At 44.8% G+C, this 19,559-nt stretch overlaps 1 protein-coding gene across 1 annotated transcript in view; it reads right to left on the bottom strand.

Annotated features, from left to right (window-relative positions):
- Positions 1-487: 487 nt before the first annotated feature.
- Papss2 (3'-phosphoadenosine 5'-phosphosulfate synthase 2) overlaps positions 488-19,559 on the bottom strand; it is a 75,607-nt gene continuing 56,535 nt past the window's right edge. The window contains exons 9-13 of the mRNA XM_032891809.1: positions 15,821-16,026; positions 5,700-5,835; positions 2,977-3,245; positions 1,711-1,940; positions 488-782 (exon numbers count right to left, since the gene is read on the bottom strand). Of these exons, the coding sequence (XP_032747700.1) occupies positions 641-782; positions 1,711-1,940; positions 2,977-3,245; positions 5,700-5,835; positions 15,821-16,026 (983 nt within the window). The 3' untranslated portion in view covers positions 488-640. The remainder of the gene's footprint in view (positions 783-1,710; positions 1,941-2,976; positions 3,246-5,699; positions 5,836-15,820; positions 16,027-19,559) is intronic.

Here is a 19,559-nt window from a genome sequence, read left to right as displayed (position 1 = left end):
GGTTTAGTCCCTGGGAGAAATCTTTTGACCAAAGCATACCATGCTTTTGAAAAGTGCCTTCACACTGGAGTTACTATTCATAGAGGGCTACTAGCCCGTCTCTTTCTATTTTCATGGCAGACGTACGTTACATACATCTTTAAGATTTAGTTCACATCTTCACACATATTTTCCTTCCAGTTTCATTCATCTTCATCTCATACATTGGGCAGTGAGGCCGTGTGTGTGTGTGTGTGTGTGTGTGTGGGTGTGTGTGTGTGTGTGTGTGTGTGTTTGGTGACATTAGAATTCCAGGTTGGCAAAAGTAGCCAGAAAGTATGATTCTGTCCTGGGCAAGTCAGCTAGACATGTAGTCACATTTTTAAGAAATCTGAGACATACGTGCTGAGATGAAGTAGAATACAAGTGCTTTCATTCTGGAATGTACAACAATATTGTTTTCACCTAAGACTTAGTCTCCAGTGTGAGTTTCATAGACATAATGAAGTTGGTTTTAAATTATAGACACAACTTTTTACTTCATTGCAAAATACTAACTTTAAAAAGTCATCGAGAAGCAATTGGATACAGAGCCGCTAATCACAAAAATAGAAAAAAATCGTCATAGAGCACTTGAGAAAGAAACCAGAGCCGGGAGCACCTAGTTGATCTTCTCCAGAGACCTGTAATAATCTGTCAACACTTTCCATGCTTTGGGGGCCATGAAGCCATCTGGGGGATCTTCTCCTTCCCGGGCGAGCTTCCTCATACGAGTTCCTGAGATGAAGTCAAACTCATCGTGCCTGTAAGTACAGCAACAGAGAGTTCAGCAGAGTAAGCGACAGCCGCTTTAAAGATCCCTGGGGCTAGGTTGCTAATTTTTAGTTTTTTTGGGTTTTTTTTTTTGTTTGTTTGTTTTTTCCCCTGCGAACAGCTAAATGCTTTAAAATGGGCAGTCCTCTCAGTCTTCAGCTCTGAATCTTATAGAGCAAAGGAAGAATAAAGGCGGGTGTCTACGCAGTGGTTCTTGTGCACCTGTTCTTTTATATCTTGATGCCAGAGATTATCTTGTGTGCACTTGTATAGGGCAGGAGTGTGCCATAAACTCCCACTGAAAATTGTGTCTGCCTATGTCCTTTCACTTAAAAATGCATATCTATGGGAAGGGACAATTGTGTCTGCCTATGTCCTTTCACTTAAAATGCATATCCATGGGAAGGGACAATTGTGTCTGCCTATGTCCTTTCACTTAAAATGCCAGGCACTCGCAGTGCATACATAAGGCATAGCTATGGGAAGGGACAATTGTGCTACTGTTTCATCTTGCCTGGCATGGCCTACAGCTTGATGTAGCCAAAGATGACATTGTCATTTTGATCATGCCGCCTCTGGCTCCCTTGTGCTGTGATTATAGACATGTGCTACTATGCCCAGCTCAAGAGCCTTCTGTGAGGTTGCTGGAGATCAAACCCAGTGCTATTCACATGCTAGGCAAGTATTCTACGAGTCAGCTATAGCCATCAGACCAAAGGGAGATGTTTATGGATCAACACCTACATGCAGAGGACTCGGCTAACAATGTCGGGGGACACAGCATTTGCAAGAGCAGGTCTAACTCAGGATAGTGTCTTTCCAGTTGGAAGCATGTAGGCTGGAGACTTTGTCCAGAGGGTCAAGTTTTGCCTCATCAGGACAATTGTCATGTCAACTTTTTTTCCTCTAGAAACTTACCTGGCCGGATCATAAAAGTCCATGGCCTTCTTAATTTTATTGTAGGCAGCCACTCGGAATGGAATGATTTCCACAGAGGTGAGGCCAGGGGCCATGCTCAAGACCTTACCCCCATGGGTAGGTTCGTATAGGTCTTTCTTTGTGTCAGGGTGAGGCATTCCTGCAGGATCCCTACCCACAATGTAGAAATTGGCCCCTGCAATCATTCGGCACCTGCAGTGCCACTGGACCTGGAAAATACCACATAGGGAACATGGTGGTCATGGGCCAAGTCCACAGGTTCCTCTCTATGCTGAGCCTTTTAATTCTGCTTTTGAACTGATTGAAAGGGGCAGGTCACTTAAAACGTGAGGAAGTCCGTGGGTCTAAGCCTCGAGCACTGTTCAAGCTGGGTCGTATTGGATAAGACAGGAGTTTTAAAGTCACGAGCTATGAGAGTCTCTCTTAATAAAGCAAGCAGTTAAGAATTTTGTGTACTTACTGTTTGTACTTTGTACCTACTGTTACAAAGGGCCGTGTGAATTACAGATTCTAAGTGATCATCTGACTGCCAACAATGAACTAATTACTGCATTACCTTCTAAACAATTCCTGGGTCCTGGTGAGTCATAGTAGAACAATCGGAACTAAGAAAGTGTCGGCTTAGTTTAGTGGCGACATGAGAAAGGTTGTTGCCCTTAGCCTCAGACATTTAAACACTTGGTCCCAAGTTGGGGCCGCTGTCAGGGAGGTTTAGGCCGTACAATCTTGCCGACAGAAGTCTGCCACTAGGGGGAGCTCTGAGTTTAAACGCTTCACCTACTTCCACTTTGCTCTCTGCTCTGATCACGCTGTGGTAAAGGGTGTACGCTTAGCTTCCTGCTCCTGCCCTCAAGCCTGCCACTTGCTGCCAGACTTCCCTGCTACGATAGACTTACCGCCCTGCCACCGTAAGGCCACATGAACTCAGGTTGCCTTGGCCATGGATTTTTATCACAGCAATAGAAAGGTAATACGGGTAAGATGCTACTTGCCCTGTGACTCAGGTGAGCTGTGCTATCTACCTACCTCAGTCACACGCCAACCTCCACATTCTCTAAGCAATGTGTTTACACATGTCAGACTTGATGCTTCTAGCATCTTTACAAATACAAACTCGAGAAGGTTAAGCTGGGGTGGGGAAGGTAGAATGTTCTCATTAAGAACTGTTTCCCAAGACGAATTTACATGTCTAATACACGTTAGGCGGTGTTCTTAGTGTTTGGCCCAGCTCAGGGAATCGCTCACCTCTGTAGGCCCAGCGTATAACATAGGAGATGGGAAGATGGCGACAATAGTCGACTTGGGATCCAGGATCCCTTCTTCCAGCACAGCTGCATGCTGTTTCATCCTCCAGTCGAGAGGTACGTCATCGTCCTTGGTCCAGCCCCCGAGAGGGTGCAGCAGGAGGACCGGGTGCTTGTAGCCCCTCTCCAGGAGCCTGCGCCGGGTGTCTTGCATCAGCAGAGCGTGGCCGTTGTGGACAGGATTGCGTAACTGGAATGCGAACACGGCATCTAGGAAAGGAGAGCCAAGGTTCGGAGTAAGCAATATGACTTGTCCCTAAGAGCCGACGGGAAGATGAACTGGAATATTACTGAGTTCCTTCATTCAGTCTTGAACCTTTTGATAATGGGAGAATAGGCCGGGGCTGCTAGCTCAGATGCTTAGACAGAATGGGATGCAAAGGCAGGAAGCCACACAGGAGAAAGCTCGACTCAGGAATCAAAACGTGCTGTCTACACCTTTCCTGACGCCCTAGACGTCAGCGTTCACCTGCTCCCTTGTACCTGCCGCGGGCTCCCCTTTATGAGAGCCTGCATGTAGAGCAATAGGAATGTGAATGGGGCTACAGTCTACAGATGAGAAACAACCGCACCTCCTCAAGTCCTGGAAACAATGGCACTCGTGATGGACTCATGAAGTCTATCCTTTTTTCTAGTTCTAAAATGTAATCAATATATTTCCATTGTAGGACACTTAGGAAATATATAAAAGCCCAAAATGGACAATGAAAATCATTGCTTCCTATCACTACTTCTCTCTTAAAATGTACAGAACAAAATGTGAAGAGGTTTCCTTTCTTGTCCCACCATCCCCAAGAAGGGTCACTGGCATCTGGTGCTCTCAGAGTCCTTTGTACTTCTGTACACAGAAGTAGGTTAATTGGGTTTTTTTGCTAGTTTGTTTTTTTCCAACTTTCTTGTTTTCCAACATATGTCTGTGCTATATATATTGCTTTGCAAATGCTTTTGCACCTTTTTTATGTTTATTTTTATTTTATGTCTATGAGTACAGTGTCGCTCCCTTCAGACACACCAGAAGAGGGCATCGGATCCCATTACAGATGGTTGTGAGCCACCATGTGGTTGCTGGGAATTGAACTCGGGACCTCTGGAAGAGCAGTCAGTGATCTTAACCGCTGAACCACCTCTCCAGCCCGTGCTTTCGCACTTAACAGATACTTAAGAATTACTCTGCACCTGCATGTGTTAAGCTGCGGCATAGTGTCCCAGTGTGGAAGTGTAGCACAGCTGTGGTCCAGACGCACCGGCAGATCTCATCACTTGGGGAGAGATGGCTCCAAGATTAAGAATGGTAATACTCTTTCAGAGGACCCAAGTTTGACTCACGGCACCCGAGTCAGACAGCTCACAAAGTGCCTAGAACTCTGGCTCTGGGGGGTGTGACCCCGCCGGCACCTATACATACATACCCCCCATATCTGATTATAAGTAAGATACTTTTTTTTCTAACATAGTGATACTTTTTTTTTTCAACATGATATTTTTATTATTTCTTTGGAAATTTCACATCATACATCCCCTCACACTCATTTTCTAGTCCTCCCCATGTCCACCCTCCTCCTGACCTTTCCCTCAAGAAATAAATATTAAAAACAACAACAACAACAACAACAACAAAAAAAAAACCAAGACCGGTTTGTATTGCCTGTGTATTCTTTGGGACATGGCCAAACACTCAGTGGCCTGCCCCTTAAATAGAACTGAGTGCTCCCCTCCCACGCCCCTGCCAGACGCCATCAGTTGTGGAGAGCTACAACTCAGCATCCTTATCAGACTCTAAGAGCTGGAGAGACGGCTCAATGGCTCAGCGGTTAAGAGCACTGATTGCTCTTCCAGAGGTCCTGAGTTCAAATCCCAGCAGCCACATGGTGGCTCACAACCATCTGTAATGGGATCGGATGCCCTCTTCTGGTGTGTCTGAAGACAGCAACAGTGTACTGATATGGAATGAATAAATAAATCTTAAAAAAAAAAAAAGAGTTCTCTTCAATGGCTTCCTGTTTAGGCTGCTACTCTTTTGGGGGATGGGAGTGAGGACTGGGGTGGGGGGTAGGGGTTGTCATAGAAGGCTTCCATGTCCCTCTTTGTCAACTACATCTGCAGTCATCAACATCACTGCAAAAGACTTCCTTGCTCCTTACAGTCGGCTGGAGCACCCAGCATGGCCTTCCACATGGTTTCTGTCAGCAGCTCTCAGACCATGAACATGGCTCCCAGCTGCATTAGGACTATGGACCCAGACAAGGCTCTTGGAGCCAACCTGGACCACATACATGACCAGGGCTCCTGGCAGCAGCACGGTCCACAGACATCAACATGACTCCATGAGGCAGCATAGACCCAGACGTCACCACGTTCTCAGGTGGCAGCACAGGTCACTCACATTGATATGGCCCCTGGCAGCAGTATGATCTATGGACAGCAAACCTGGCTAGTTTCATTCATGTATGTAATTCAGCCAGGAGGGGCAGTGATGCCTGCAATGTCAGCATTTGGGAGCAGAAGTCCAATCAAGAATTCAAGGTTACCATTGGCTATTTAATGAATTCAATGCCAGCCCATAAATGGGGGAAAAAGGGAAAAAATCCAATTCCCAATACACTTAAAGTTTTTGACCAGAGCGCTAAGGGGTATTGACAGATGCGCTAGAACCTGGTTACGTACCAGCATCCATGGCTTTACACTTCTGTTTGAGCTCTAGAGGCGTCAGGCGGTACTGGTCCAGCCCGTCATTCCACCGTATTCTCTCTAGCACCTGAAGGTCTCCACCAACAAGCCAGTCCCCACCTTCCATCACCATCTACAAGGAAAATCATCAGAGTTAATATTATTTTAATTTTATTTGAACTGTGTGTGTGTGTGTGTGTGTGTGTGTGTGTGTGTGTGTGTGTGTGTGTGTGTGAAACTTCTTCAGTAGCCCTTCGTTATTTTTTAACACAGGATTTCTCACTGAACATGTAGCTTGCAAATTTGGCAAGACTGCCTGGCCAGTGAGCCCCTGGGATCTGCCTGTTTTTACCTCTGTGGCAGTGGAATTACTGCCTGTCTTTAACCTTCCTGACCACTGCACTTGAATATTTTACCTTGGCTCTGAGGGGATTAAGCATGTTTCCTCATGGGTGTGCAGCTCTATACTGGCTAGCCTTGTCCCCAGCCCTCCTGTCTTCCTTTTTGACCCATCTTGAGTTACTGTTTGGTCACATTTCAAATGGTACTTATCGAAGTTTTAATTTCTTAACTTCCTGTGGTCTTCACGAAAATTGCTAGGGAGATGGCAGAATGGGAGCACAGACAAAACCTTCATTGAGTTCCAGCAGCAAATTCACATAACACAAAAGTTACAGACCGGGGGCTGGAGAGATGGCTCAGCGGTTAAGAGCACTGACTGCTCTTCCAGAGGTCCTGAGTTCAATTCCCAGCAATCACATGGTGGCTCACAACCATCTGTAATGAGATCTGATGCCCTCTTCTGGTGTGTCTGAAGATAGCGACAGTGTACTTATATATAATAAATAATAAATCTTAAAAATAGAAAAAAGACACCTGATGTGTCAGTCTCTACCATTCAATAAAATACATCTTAAAAGTTAGACTGTCCCCCAAACTTTTTATTTATATGGGTTATATCATTAATTAGCATATTAGAAATTAAAGCTGAGAAAGTTCAGTCAAAAGTAGTAATGAACCTGTTTCTTGTTAAAACTAAATACTCTTCTCCACTCCACCCTGCCCTCCAGATAGGAAGGCTGGCGTTACTTTCACCATTCGCTTCTGTGTAAGTCTGACTTAGCAGCAGACAGCTAGGTTTTCATGGCTACTGCATTTAATCCAAGCCAGTGAGTTTTGGCTGATGTGTAAAAAAGAGAGCACAGCAGGAGGTGCATAGCTAGGAGCAAGAGGACCCGAAGAGCCTTTTCTTGTGACTGTGGACAGTCTTTGATAGACACCTATACTGGTCCTTCCCCCTCTGTTTCCATAGTGTCTTACTGTGAAGCCCAGGCATGTCCCCCACTTAGGATACTCTCACTTGAGCTTCTGGGGGATATTACAGGCATTTACTACCATGTTAAGCTTCTAAGCACATTTCCCTTTTGCGAGCACATGCACTTTTGTGTACCATATGTGTGTACACATAAAGTTCAGAGGTCAGTATCAGGTGTCTTCCTTGAGTACTATCACTATTTTGTAAACTACAAAGTGTGTGTGTGTGTGTGTGTGTGTGTGGTGTGTGTGTGTGTGTGTGTGTGTGTGTGTGTGTGTGTGTGTGTGTGTGTGTGTGTGTGTGTGTGTGTGTGTGTGTGTGTGTGTGTGTGTGTGTGTGTGTGTGTGTGTGTGTGTGTGTGTGTGTGTGTGTGTGTGTGTGTGTGTGTGTGTGTGTGTGTGTGTGTGTGTGTGTGTGTGTGTGTGTGTGTGTGTGTGTGTGTGTGTGTGTGTGTGTGTGTGTCTTAGAGGACAACTTGTAGGCACCTGGTCTCTCCTACCATATGGGTTCCAGGGATTGAATTCAGGTTGTTAGGCTTTGATGCAAGTGTCTATTATACCCACTGGAGAATCGTGCCATCTCTACCTTATTTTTGAGACAGGCTTTTCATTTAACTTGAGCTTGTCAATTTAGCTAGACTGGCTGGCCAGCAAGACCCAGAGATGTTCCTCTCTCTACTTCCTTCATGCTGGGATTACAGCCAAGTGTTGCCATGTGTGGCTCTAGAATAGGGGTACAAAAGATGGATCAAAGAGCAGCCACTTTACCAACTGAGCCATCTCTCCAGCCTCTGTAGTGAGAATTTTGGTTTCTTTAAAAACCCAGTTATCTTAATATGTTTTTATTTTAATGCCAGGTATGGGATATGGGGCTGCTCTAGTTTGTCCACAGCCATTAACTATGATGGTCCCGTGCATTGGGAAGGCTGTGATAGTTCTTGCCAGCTGCAGATTGTTTAATTCTGAGGACTCTGGAGAGGAAATAAACACCAGAGCCTGAGAGGGGTGTGAAGTGCTCTAAAGGAGAAGAAGGCAGTTCCTGCTCCTTCCTGCTGCTCCTGGTTCCCGTTGCTATTTGACAAGAAATTGGATATCCTGATGAGACGAAGATTGGAATTCCCCAAAGAACCCCATGCAGCAGGAAGTAGCCTAAAGAGGCCTGCCTTTCTCACCTACCTAGTGTTGGGGTCCTTGAAGGGACTAGGGTAGAGTAAGGGTTGGAAGAGTGGGAGCTAGAAACCCAATAAACTAATAAAAACCAGGCCAACAAGCCTCCTATGCTAGTTTCTTAAAGGTAACCGAACTGTGGAATCTAGAACATTTTGCACTTTACATACTCTGTTCTACTAAAACTCCACTGTTCTTGAATGAAGGCTTTACCCGAGGTTTTTTTTGTTTGTTTGTTTTGTTTTGTTTGTTTGTTTTATCATAAGATGGTAGTTGACTCGAAACTGCCGGGTCACTGAGCTTGTCCGTCTTCAAAGGTTGACATTATGGTTTAGGAATTTAAATGGAACTTGCTGCCACACTCACAGTGACCGTTTTTGTTTGAAACCCCAAAGTTAATCATTGGCAACTAATATTCTTCCTTGTTTTTCTTGGAGTGACTGAGCTTTGGTCATTTGAGGGAAAAAAAAAAGGGAGAAAAATCCCACTTGTTAAATATTTGTAAAGCCACCTTCATGACATTAGGGTTTCAATGGTGTTTCAAAGTGTGTGTGTGTGTGTGTGTGTGTGTGTGTGTGTGTGTGTGTGTGTGTGTGGTGGGGCAGCATAGCTGTTTTTCCCAATGCTCAAACAAACTTGACAAGAATTCTTCCTTACACCAGCCATTGAGCTTTGGTGTTTGGAGCAGAAGTATTTTTTGCACTTCTCTGTTTGGAGGAAGTTATGGGGAAAAAAAAACAAACCAATATGGACATAGGGCTTGTTTGTTTGTTTGTTTGTTTGTTTGTTTTACAGCATCATAAAGAACGTCCTCCAGTGAAGATGGTGGTTTCTTAGTACAATTCTAAAAGCTGGATGAGGCACCAGCAGTTTGCCCTTTATTGCTTTGTACCAGTCATGCTAACGGCAACACTGGAAAAAGCCCTAACACTGTTACATGGCACTGTCCCTGGGAATTTTCCGCTAAGTCACGAATGCTGCTGGACCTCCGTGGACCATGCTTTGAAAACCTCTGCTGGTACATTCCTAATACATCATCCAGAATATTTTAGGTTCTCAAAAGAACTTCAAAGTAGAAACCTTCAGGATAAGTTTTGTTCTGTTTTTCTACCAGGTAATTATCGTTTAGCCCATTTTCTACGGAAATTACCTCCGGCTGCAGCCTCCTTCGTTTAGACCCAACTTAGAAATGAAAGAGAAGCCAGTAAACAACAAAGTGGAGCACACACCGTGCATCCAGTACAGGACAGACAGTTCGCTAAAACTCCATTTTCTCAAAGGTCTCTGAAAGGATGTCAAGGCAACTCTGAGAAAAAGACAGCCTGTTAAACCACTGTTCAGGAAACTAGACACATACAGAGAGAAGAAATGGACATGTATCCCATGTAGAATGGATTAAACTTACAAAATGCTTAAGAAAATGAAGGGAACAGAGCTTCATGCCGTCGGGGTTGGCAGTGGTTTCTTGAGTTTGTCACCCAAAGCACAGACTACAAAAGCAAAAGTAGAAATCTGGGACTACCGTGAACGGAAAAGTTTCTTTGAACTAAAAGACAACAGGGCAAAAATCTCTCTACAAGATGACTGTTCTAAATCATATTACATCACGAGGGGACACTTCTGCAACCTGGGTGTCATGGTACATGCCTATAACACCGACACTCAGGGGGCCAAGGCAGGAGATTGGAGTGTGAGGCTAGCCTGGGCTACAAAGTGATATCATATCTCAAAAGCACAGAAAACTCCTCCAATCCAACGATAAGGAGAATAACACACAATTAAAATGGCAGAGCTAGTGAGACAGCTCTGTGTGTAAAGGTTCGAATTCAAGTATGATGGATGCCCTGAGTTCAATACCTGGCACCCACCTTGTAGAACCAACTCCAGCAAGTTGTTCTCTGATGTCCACACACATGCATGCCTCAAAAACTCACACAAAGTCATTAAAAAAAATAAACAAGTTAGGACAGTCCAATCTTTTGATCCAGCAGCCCTACATCCTGAAGGGAGATTTGCACACCAGTGTTCATGGCAATCCCAATGTCTACCAGAGGTACAATACCCGTAGACACATACGGCACGGAACACGAGTCAGCCTTCGGTGTGAAAGAAATCTTGCTCAATGCTTCCTCACAGATAATCCTGACAAAGTAAGACAGTCACAGAAAGGTTATAACGCAGAGAACCCCGAGGACAGAAAATGAATGAAGTCACAAGAAGGCAAATAGTGTATGTTTTCCCCCAGGCGAGGACAACCTAAGATGTCAGTACAGTAGTAGAGGGAGGCAAGAGGGAGCGAGAAAGGTGACCCGTGAAGCACTGAGCGAGAGAAGGTAGCAGTGTGGCTCTGACTCAGCTTCCCCGCAGGCAGGTACTGGGTCTGCATCCCACAGAGGAGGAAAGGTTAGACTCGTATGATCTTTGTCACGTCTGATATCTCCAGCCAATTTTAACTGTCACAAGTGAAAGGAAAGCATGTGTTCCATCTGGAATATAGTGCAACCAAAGCTTGCAACTAGGCATCCTGTGTGGCCTTCACAACAACAAAAATAACAGCGTGCTGAGTCTGAGAAACCTTGGAGGTAATTGTGCAATGGATTTGACTCTGTTTCATGGCCTCCTTTCTAAACTCTGTCCTCAGGCAAACATTTCAAATACTAGTACCATACGCGACTTTGTCCTCGCTGCTTAAAGACAACTTGGAAAAGTTGACCCAAATCCCTACGAGTTCCATAACACTCTGGACTCTAAGGGTCAACCCTACACTGGACTGCTGAAGCTGGCACTGAAGTGACTTTGATCGCCCAGAGTAAAAGCAGGTCTGCTATCTGTCCTCCTGTCATTTCTGGAGTGGGGCGAACAACTCTTAAGATAGCCATGTGTCTAAGGTTCTCTGACCATCCCTAGACTGTGTCCAGCTCCCAGGAAGGAAGGTCCAGGATGTTATTATAGCTTAGAATTACTTACTCCTTTCCCAGCCATCTGATTAAGGCTTAAAGTATTGGGGTATTATTCTTGTGCACTGTGTAAAGGTTGTCATTGTATTATTTCAAATGTTGGGTTTTGTACCAGCAGAGGGCTGAGTACTGTCTGGACTTGGGTATTGTTATTTTTATGAAGCATCACCTGCCTTCTCCGTCGCCTTCTGATTGGTTTAATAAAGAGTCAATGGCCTATAGCAGGGCAGGAGATCAACGGAGGAACAACTGGGCAGAGATAGGAACTCTGGGAAAGAATCAGGCATGGAAGGACATGGGGGAAGGAACAGGAGGAAGGACTGAAAGAGAGGTAACAGCCCATGTCGCAGAACATAGATTGAAATAAATGGGTTAGTTACGTTATATAAGCTAGTTGAGAAGAATCCTAAGCTACAGCCCTAAGCATTCATAAATAAATATAAGTCTCTGTGTTGTTATTGGAAGCCTGTGGGTTGAGACACTTGGCAGTATTAAAGGGACTTGAAGATCTTGCAAGCTTAAATGACCTTGCTTTCAGATAAGAAGGCCACATTGGAGAAAGGAAGTGGCAAAGCCGAGGTGCACACAGCTATGGAACCAGTCAGGATCCAAATCTGCAACTTGAGAAAACAAAGCTTTTTTCCCACCACATCCACTGGCTCTCATCAGTGATATTTTAGCATCACCCCCAGTATTGCCTGCTGTAGGTATTAGGCCATTGAGTCACACCTAGGAGTCAAGGTAGGATTGACTTCAGAAAAGAAGAAATAAGATGATGCTGTGGGAGTGGAAGGAACTATCGTCACATAATGACCAGTTCTGGGATGTCTTAGAGGAGAAATGTGTGGGTGCCAGTGCCACAGGCACCCACAGGTAAAATCTTGGCGAAAGGGATACCAAATAAAGGTTGAACAGTTTACTCTGGCTAAAGAATCCACAGTGGATTAGGGACACATAAACAAGAAACAATGGGTGTAAAATCCGGCCCAAACTGGAACAGGAGTGAACTAATATATTTGAATAATACTTGGAAAGGCTGCCAGAACTTGATAATGGAATAGAAAAGAGAAGGCGAAAACGTCACGATGACCTGTAGGTTTTGTTTGTGGGTTGAGTGAATGCATACGGAGCTTCCAGGTAGGAGATATGAGGAAGATTAAACCTAGGGAGAGGTTGACATGAAGAGGCTGAAGCACTTCGAAGCCATGTCTAGATAAGGCTCTCAATCATTTTATAACCAACCCTCATAGCATGTGCAAATCTTGGGCAGCGTCAGGACCCACCAAGCCAATCAAGCCAGAATCTGGGAACCCTAGTCTGAGTTCTTTGAGGTAGAGTCTTGGGATGTGGCCCGTGATGAGCTCCTCATTCTGGTGCTAGAATCACAGTGTGAGCCATTATGGCTGGCAGATCTTGCTGTCTATCTGGTCTTCATGTGGAGACAAGGACTACAAAAACCTCTGTTCCTGCCTTTCACTGGGAAGACGTACTTTGTTCTCCTGACTTCTACATCTTTAAAGCGACAGTGATCATTTTTACTTACTTGATTAGGGAATTGTGAGAAAAATTATTGGTTGGTAAAACAGAGCACCGTGGGTAAGCTCATGGGTTTCCTCTAAGTATTACTTCCACACATTCTAGCTGTTCCTCATAGTGACCCTGAGATTATGCCATATGGTTCCATATGTTGTGCTTCTGAGACTTCTTGAGTAGAAGGGGCATGTGGTGATTTGAAATAGGAGTGGCCCCTATAAAAATGTATATATTTGAATGTTTGGTCATTAAGGAGTGGGGCTACTTGACAGGGATTATGAGGTGTGGCCTTGTTGGAGGAAGGTATGTCACTGGGGATGGCTTTGGAGTTTCAAAAGTTCAAGCCAGGCCCAATGTCTCTCTCCTTGCTACCTGCAGATTGATCCGGATGGAGAACTCTCAACTTCTCCAGCACCATGTCTGCCTGCATGTTGCCATTCTCCCCACCATGACAGCAACGCCTAAACCTCTGAAACTGGAAGTCAGCCCCAATGAACGCTTTTCTTTATAAGAACTGCCGTGGTCATGGTGTCTCTTCACAACAATAGAACACTAAGCCAGCTCAGGAATGCCCATAGTTGTGGAGCTATGGAACAGAGGCATGCCATTTGAAAACACAAGGGCCACAGTCCCTTTTGTGAATAAAACTATTAAGCAATTTTGTGTTCTAAAAAAAAACTATTTTAAATTATTAGTATGAGTTTCAGGGTATTAAATAAGAATTCTTTTACCCAATACAACTCGTGTGAATATGCTTTTAGGAAACCCCAGTGTAATGTATATGTGGTGAATGCTTTCTGGTTATCTATGACTTATGTTTTTACCATTATCTCCTCTAATGACCAGTAGTGTAGAATCATTATTGTACAATACAAACGTAGGGCACACCTCCAAATCTCCTTGGCTTCTAAGAAACTGACTGCAACTGCTGACATATATTACAAGACAAGATGAAAAAAAAATAGTCACTCAAGTTCCTCTAGGCATTATCGTTCGTTTTATGTCTTTGGTGTGGGTCACATGGGTGTTAAGATGTTAAACCCAAAGAGGAGAAATCTTTGAGCAGAGATAATGACAGGCCTTTACTCTTCAGGCCACCAAAGAAAGATAAGATCCCAAACCTTTGTGATTACGATCATAAGAGCAATGGTCAGAAATGTAATTGAAGACCAGAATGCAATAATCCTGGGGCAGCTATCTCAAAGGCCTTCTGCTAGACTCGGAGTGAGAACTTCTCAGATGACTTTGACCTGCCTGTGCAGGAAGAGATGTTTATCTTAAAGGCTGACGGTTGTGTCCAGTAAGTGGAAGAGCTGCTTCCTTTGCCTCCCGAGCTTTTCTGTTCCGATTAAGAAGGCCCCAGGGGCCACTAACCAGGCCTTGAGAATGTCTTTCCTATCTTGTAACATTTCCCAACTGGAAAAAAAAAATGTAACTTTCTTCAAGGTCATAGGGCTAGAAATGCTGTTCAATATATTTTGGCCTCGTTGTTTTGCCAAAACACAAACGAAGGACAGTGTGCTTTGTCTATCACAAGGTCCTTGAGAGCCCTCTGGGGCTTGACTGCTCATGGTGTTCCCCGAGAGCTTGAAAGCTAACCAAGCTGGGGAACTGAAGAAGTCAGATTAGATGAGTCGAATCCCTCTTCACCTCCACCCTGATGCCTGTGTCTCTGATGAAGAATGGATTTGCATTCAGTTTCACAGAATTGTACAGGAAGTGACCTATATCCAGTGACCCCTTAATAGCTCCTCACCACCACTGCATTCCCATCTGCCACGAGAAGTTGCTGAGGAATCCGATTTGGCTTTAGGGAGGAGCATTCACCCTAGTCAGATGAGCAGCTTCTGGTGACAATGTAGTATCTTCTTGGAACTTAAGCACGATGTGTACTGGTTTATGTTTATGGAAAGATGTCAGTGACCCCCATTCCCTGGCCACAAAACATGAACTCTGAGTTCTTTTCAGGGGTTGCTTGGGTTCATTACATGTGGTCCTTATGCACTTTTGGGGGTTTGGGGGTGGGGCTTGTTTTGGTTTTGGACAGAGTCTTCTGTAACCAAACCTAGCCTCAAACCAGCAAACTAGCTATTTAACTGAGGTTGGCCTCTGATCTTGCCTCTCACTCTGTAGTGTTGGGGATTATGGGTTTTACCATCATACCTGGCTTCAGAAAAAAATTTTTTCTTTTCTCAACCATGAATTTGGGGAGATGGCTTGGGCAATAAAAGTCTTGCTACATAAACATGACATGAGGAAGGACCTGAGTTTGGATCCCCAGAATGCATGTAAAAATCTGTGTGCAGCGACTGGAGAGATGGCTCAGCGGTTAAGAGCACTGGCGGCTCTTCCATAGGTCCTGAGTTCAGTTCCCAGCAACCACATGGTGGCTCACAACCATCTGTAATGGGATCTGATGCCCTTTTCTGGTGTTTCTGAAGACAGCTACTCATAAATAAAATAAATAAATCTTTAAAAAAAAAATCTGGGTGCACAGACACATGCTTGTCCTCCCAGACCTGGGAGACAGAGATGGTCAGGTCCTGGCCAGCTAGCTTAACCAAACTGGTGAGCTCCAGGTTCAGTAAGAGACACTGACTTAAGAAAATCAAGTAGGAAGCAGTTGAGGAAAATACCCTATGTCGTGTTCTGGCCTCCATGTGCATTTGTACATGCATAGACATTCTCGTGCGCATGCGCATACACATGAATGTATGCCACATATGTACACATACAGAAATAAAAATAAACTGAATTTTCACTTGGAAAGATGGTTCAGTTAGTAAAATATTTACCTCATAAGTATGAGGATCGGAGTTCTGACCCCTAGAATGCATGTAGGAAGCCAGGTGCCCGGGCACATGCCTGTTGTCTCGTGATGTTGAGGTGAGACAGGAATACAGTAGAAAGCTCGCTGGCAAGTTAGTCTAGCCTGTCTGGGAAAGCTCCAGGCCTTTGAGAGACCCTGTCTCAAACAGAAAGTTGAAGGCACGCACCTAAAATAATGACACCCAAGGTTGTCCCCTGACCTCTGACAGGTGCAATTACACACCTATACACACAAGTATACTTCCCCCCAACCCCCAAACCTACACAAAACAAACATCAAACGTTTTTTAAAAGTCCCTGCCAAGGTTTTATACTTACTTTGATATGGGGGTGTTTTGCACTGGCTGTTCCCCACACACGAGAACAACGCTCCTCTTTCCTATGCTCATAGAATTCAGGGTCTTGTAAGAGAGCTACTCTCCGGCCTTCGTACATCAAGGCAAACTTGCTGCAGCCTTCGAGCCGTGCCTTGTCATCCCCAGAAACAGGCAGTACGATGGGAATGCTCATGTTGATGACTCCATCTGTAGGAAGACCCCCAAGAGGCATGAGACTCACAGTCGAGGTGAGGCATTCTTCAGGGATGGCTTAAAGGTGTACAGTCCTTCCAAAGCCTCCTCTGGGGCATCAGGACCCAAGGCCAATGAAGACAGGCTGATGTTCCGGCTCCTTTAAGACTGATAGGAATTCCTTGACCAATTCCTGGGGTAAATTGTCTCAGTAAGTGACCTAGCGTTGAGGACAATGGGGATACCTCGGCTGAATTGCTCTTTAAAACCTTGGTGCTAATCTTACTGCAGTATGAAGAGTAAAGTCTTTTGTTGTATTTACTTATTTACTTAGGGGTGTGTGTGTGTGTGTGTGTGTGTGTGTGTGTGTGTGTGTGTGTGTGTGTGTGTGTGTGTGGTGTGTGTGTGTGTGTGTGTGTGTGTGGTGTGTGTGTGTGTGTGTGTGGTGTGTGTGTGTGTGTGTGTGTGTGTGTGTGTGTGTGTGTGTGTGTGGTGTGTGTGTGTGTGTGTGTGTGTGTGTGTGTGTGTGTGTGTGGTGTGTGGATGTGTGTGTGTGTGTGTGTGTGTGTGGTGTGTGTGTGTGTGGTGTGTGTGTGTGTGTGTGTGTGTGTGTGTGTGTGTGTGTGTGTGGTGTGTGTGTGTGTGTGTGTGTGTGTGGTGTGTGTGTGGTGTGTGTGTGTGTGTGTGTGTGTGTGGGTGTGTGGTGTGTGTGTGTGTTGTGGTGTGTGGTGGTTGGGGTTTGGTTGTGGTGGTGTGTGTGGTGGGTGGTGTTTGTGTGGTGTTGTGTGTGGTGTGTGTGTGTGTGGGGTGTGTGTGTGTGTGTGTGGTGGTGTGTGTGTGTGTGGTGTGTGTGTGTGTGGTGTGGTGTGTGTGTGTGTGTGTGTGTGTGTGTGTGTGTGGTGGGAGGGTGTGTTCTGGCCTGGGGGTGGTGTTGTGGGGGTGGGTTTGCGGGCGTGGGTGTGTGTGTGGGTGGGTGTGTGTGTGTGTGTGTGGTGTTGTATGTGTGGTATGTGTGGTGGTGTGTGGTGTGTGTGGTGTGGTGTGTGTGGTGTATGGTGTGTGTATGGTGTGGGGTGTGTGGTGTATGGTGTGTGTGTGGTGTGGGGGGTGTGTGTGTGTGTGTGTGTGTGGTGTGTGAATGTGGTGTGTGTGTATGTGTATGAGTGTGGTGTGTGTGTGGTGTATGTGTGTGTGTGTGTGTGCACTTGCGGGCACGCAGAGATCAGAAGAGGGCTTAAGATTCCCCGGAGCTAGAGTGATAGACAGGTGTGAGCCCCCTAACATGGATACTTAGCCCTGAACTTGGGTCTTCTGGAAGAGCAGCAAATATTCTTATACCACTGAGCCATCTCTCCAGCCCAAAGCTTAGTCTTTAAAAACCAATGAAACAAAATAAAGACTGGCCAAACTGAAAGCTGCACTTGTTCTTGGAAGTGGACCTGTGTCAGTGTTTGGCATTACCCACATAACTGAAGTGAAAGAAAAGGGAACAAAATCAGAGTTCACACCCCAGGCAAATGGCCCCTTGATGGCCACTCCAGTCCCATGCAGCTCTATATTCATATGTCATTACAGGATTATTAAGCTCACTTATCTGGGGATAGCAGTCTTGCTAGCCCAGCTACCATAAGAACCATCTCTCAGAAAACGTGGGCGTGGGGCTTGGAGAGTTGCTCCATGGTTAGGAGCACATCCTGTTTTTGCAGACGAAACAGACTTGGTTCCCAGCACCGACACAACAGCTCACAACCAGCTGAAACTCCATTTCATGACAGTCGGATGCCCCCTTTTGGCACCTATAGGCATTGCAGTCATGTGCACTGATATCTATGTATAATAAAAACAAATAAATCTTTAAAAAGAACATGAAAACTCCCCTAAGCAATGCTTTCTCTAGAGAGTAGGGCCTTCTCACCTCTTCTGAGTTTCTCACTTTAACAGAAGTGCAGAGGAAGCTGCTGCCAGTCCTCTGTATATAGCACAGAAGTTACATCTTCATAACATGCCAACAGCTTCGTAAATGCCGGACAGAAGGACTGGCAGTTAACTGTCTGTGCCGGTGTGGCTGGGCCCTGGTACCCAGACATTTGAGCAAATATTTCCAGTGTTTGTGTGGATATTACTTTTCCATGACATTTATATTTAAATCGGTGGATCTCATCCAATCAGTGAAAGGCCTGGAGGTGGGGGGCATTTCCCCAGAAGAATCAATTTGGGTAGCAAAATGACCTTGCACTGAAATTGCACCTCTCCCTGGCCTTTCAGATTTTAAACCTGCTAGGCTCCATAGTCACATGAGCCAACGAAAATGTGCATGCGCATGCACGCAAGCACTCTCCCCTCTCCCTTCCTCGCAGTTGTTTCTCTGGAGAACACTGATAAACACATATATATTTTTAAATGTAGAGTATTAGTTACTCTGCCTCAAAACAAACAGACCAAACCAAAACTGTAGGGTGCTGCAGAAATAGTTCAACAACTAAGAGTACATCCTGCCGGTACAGAGGACCCTATCGGGCACCTCAGGATGCTTACAGCTCCAGCTCCAGGTAAGGGTAATCAGATGCCTCTGGCCTCTGTGGGCAACTGTACTCATGTGCGCACGCTCATACACGGACGAATAATTTAAAAATAAGTTTAAAAAATTCAGATCCATAGAGGTCTCTCACTATAGACACTACAGAAGTGTTTTGAGTTTCCTTATGAGGGGTGTGTAAATGTGTGTGTGTGTGTGTGTGTGTGTGTGTATGTGGTGTGTTTGTATATGTATGTATATGTGCATATGTGTGTATACATGTACATGTGTGTGCATATATGTATGTGTGCACGTGTGTGCATATGTGTATGTGTGTATATGTGTGTATGTGTGTATGTGTATGTTTGTGTATACTTATGTGTTTGTGTATGTATATTTGTTTGTTTGTATTAGTGAAGCTGTAGATTGTCAAGTCTACAAGGCCTTTCACATGCTAGGCACACAGGGTACCACTGCAGTACAAATCAAACAATTCTCATGTGTTGTGTGAGTGAATAAGAAGCTTTAAAAATTTCGAGGTTTATTTTGTTGTTGTTTTTGAGATAGAGTTTCTTGTAGCCCAGTCTGCCCTAGAACTAACAGGCAAGGATGACCTTGAGCTGCTGATAGACCTTCTTAAGTGCTGGGAGCACAGGCCTGTATCACCAGGCCCAGCTAAGGGTCTGTCGTTGTTGTTTTATTATGTTTTAATATGTAGTAACCATGCTTGCTTGTAAGCCCAGCACTGGGGGTAGAGATCAGGACTTCAGAGCATCCTGGACTATAATAGTGAGTTTGAGGCTAGCCTGGGCTATCTGAGACTGTTTCAAACTCCATTCCCACCCCACTCCCCCAAAATAAGTGTGAACATTTTGAAGAGTTTTTAAATAAAATGACTAAAAAGATGTAATTACTTTCCAGTTTGAAACTTTAAAAACCTGGCTCTCATTTCTTTCTTTCTTTTTTTAATTATTCATTTATTATATATAAGTACACTGTCTTCATGCACACCAGAAGAGGGCATCAGATCCCA

The sequence above is a fragment of the Rattus rattus genome, chromosome 2 (assembly GCF_011064425.1).
Source record: "Rattus rattus isolate New Zealand chromosome 2, Rrattus_CSIRO_v1, whole genome shotgun sequence".
Lineage (NCBI taxonomy): Eukaryota > Metazoa > Chordata > Mammalia > Rodentia > Muridae > Rattus > Rattus rattus.
The sequence above is the reverse complement of the archived record's forward strand: the minus strand, read 5'-3'. Positions and strand labels throughout refer to the sequence as shown.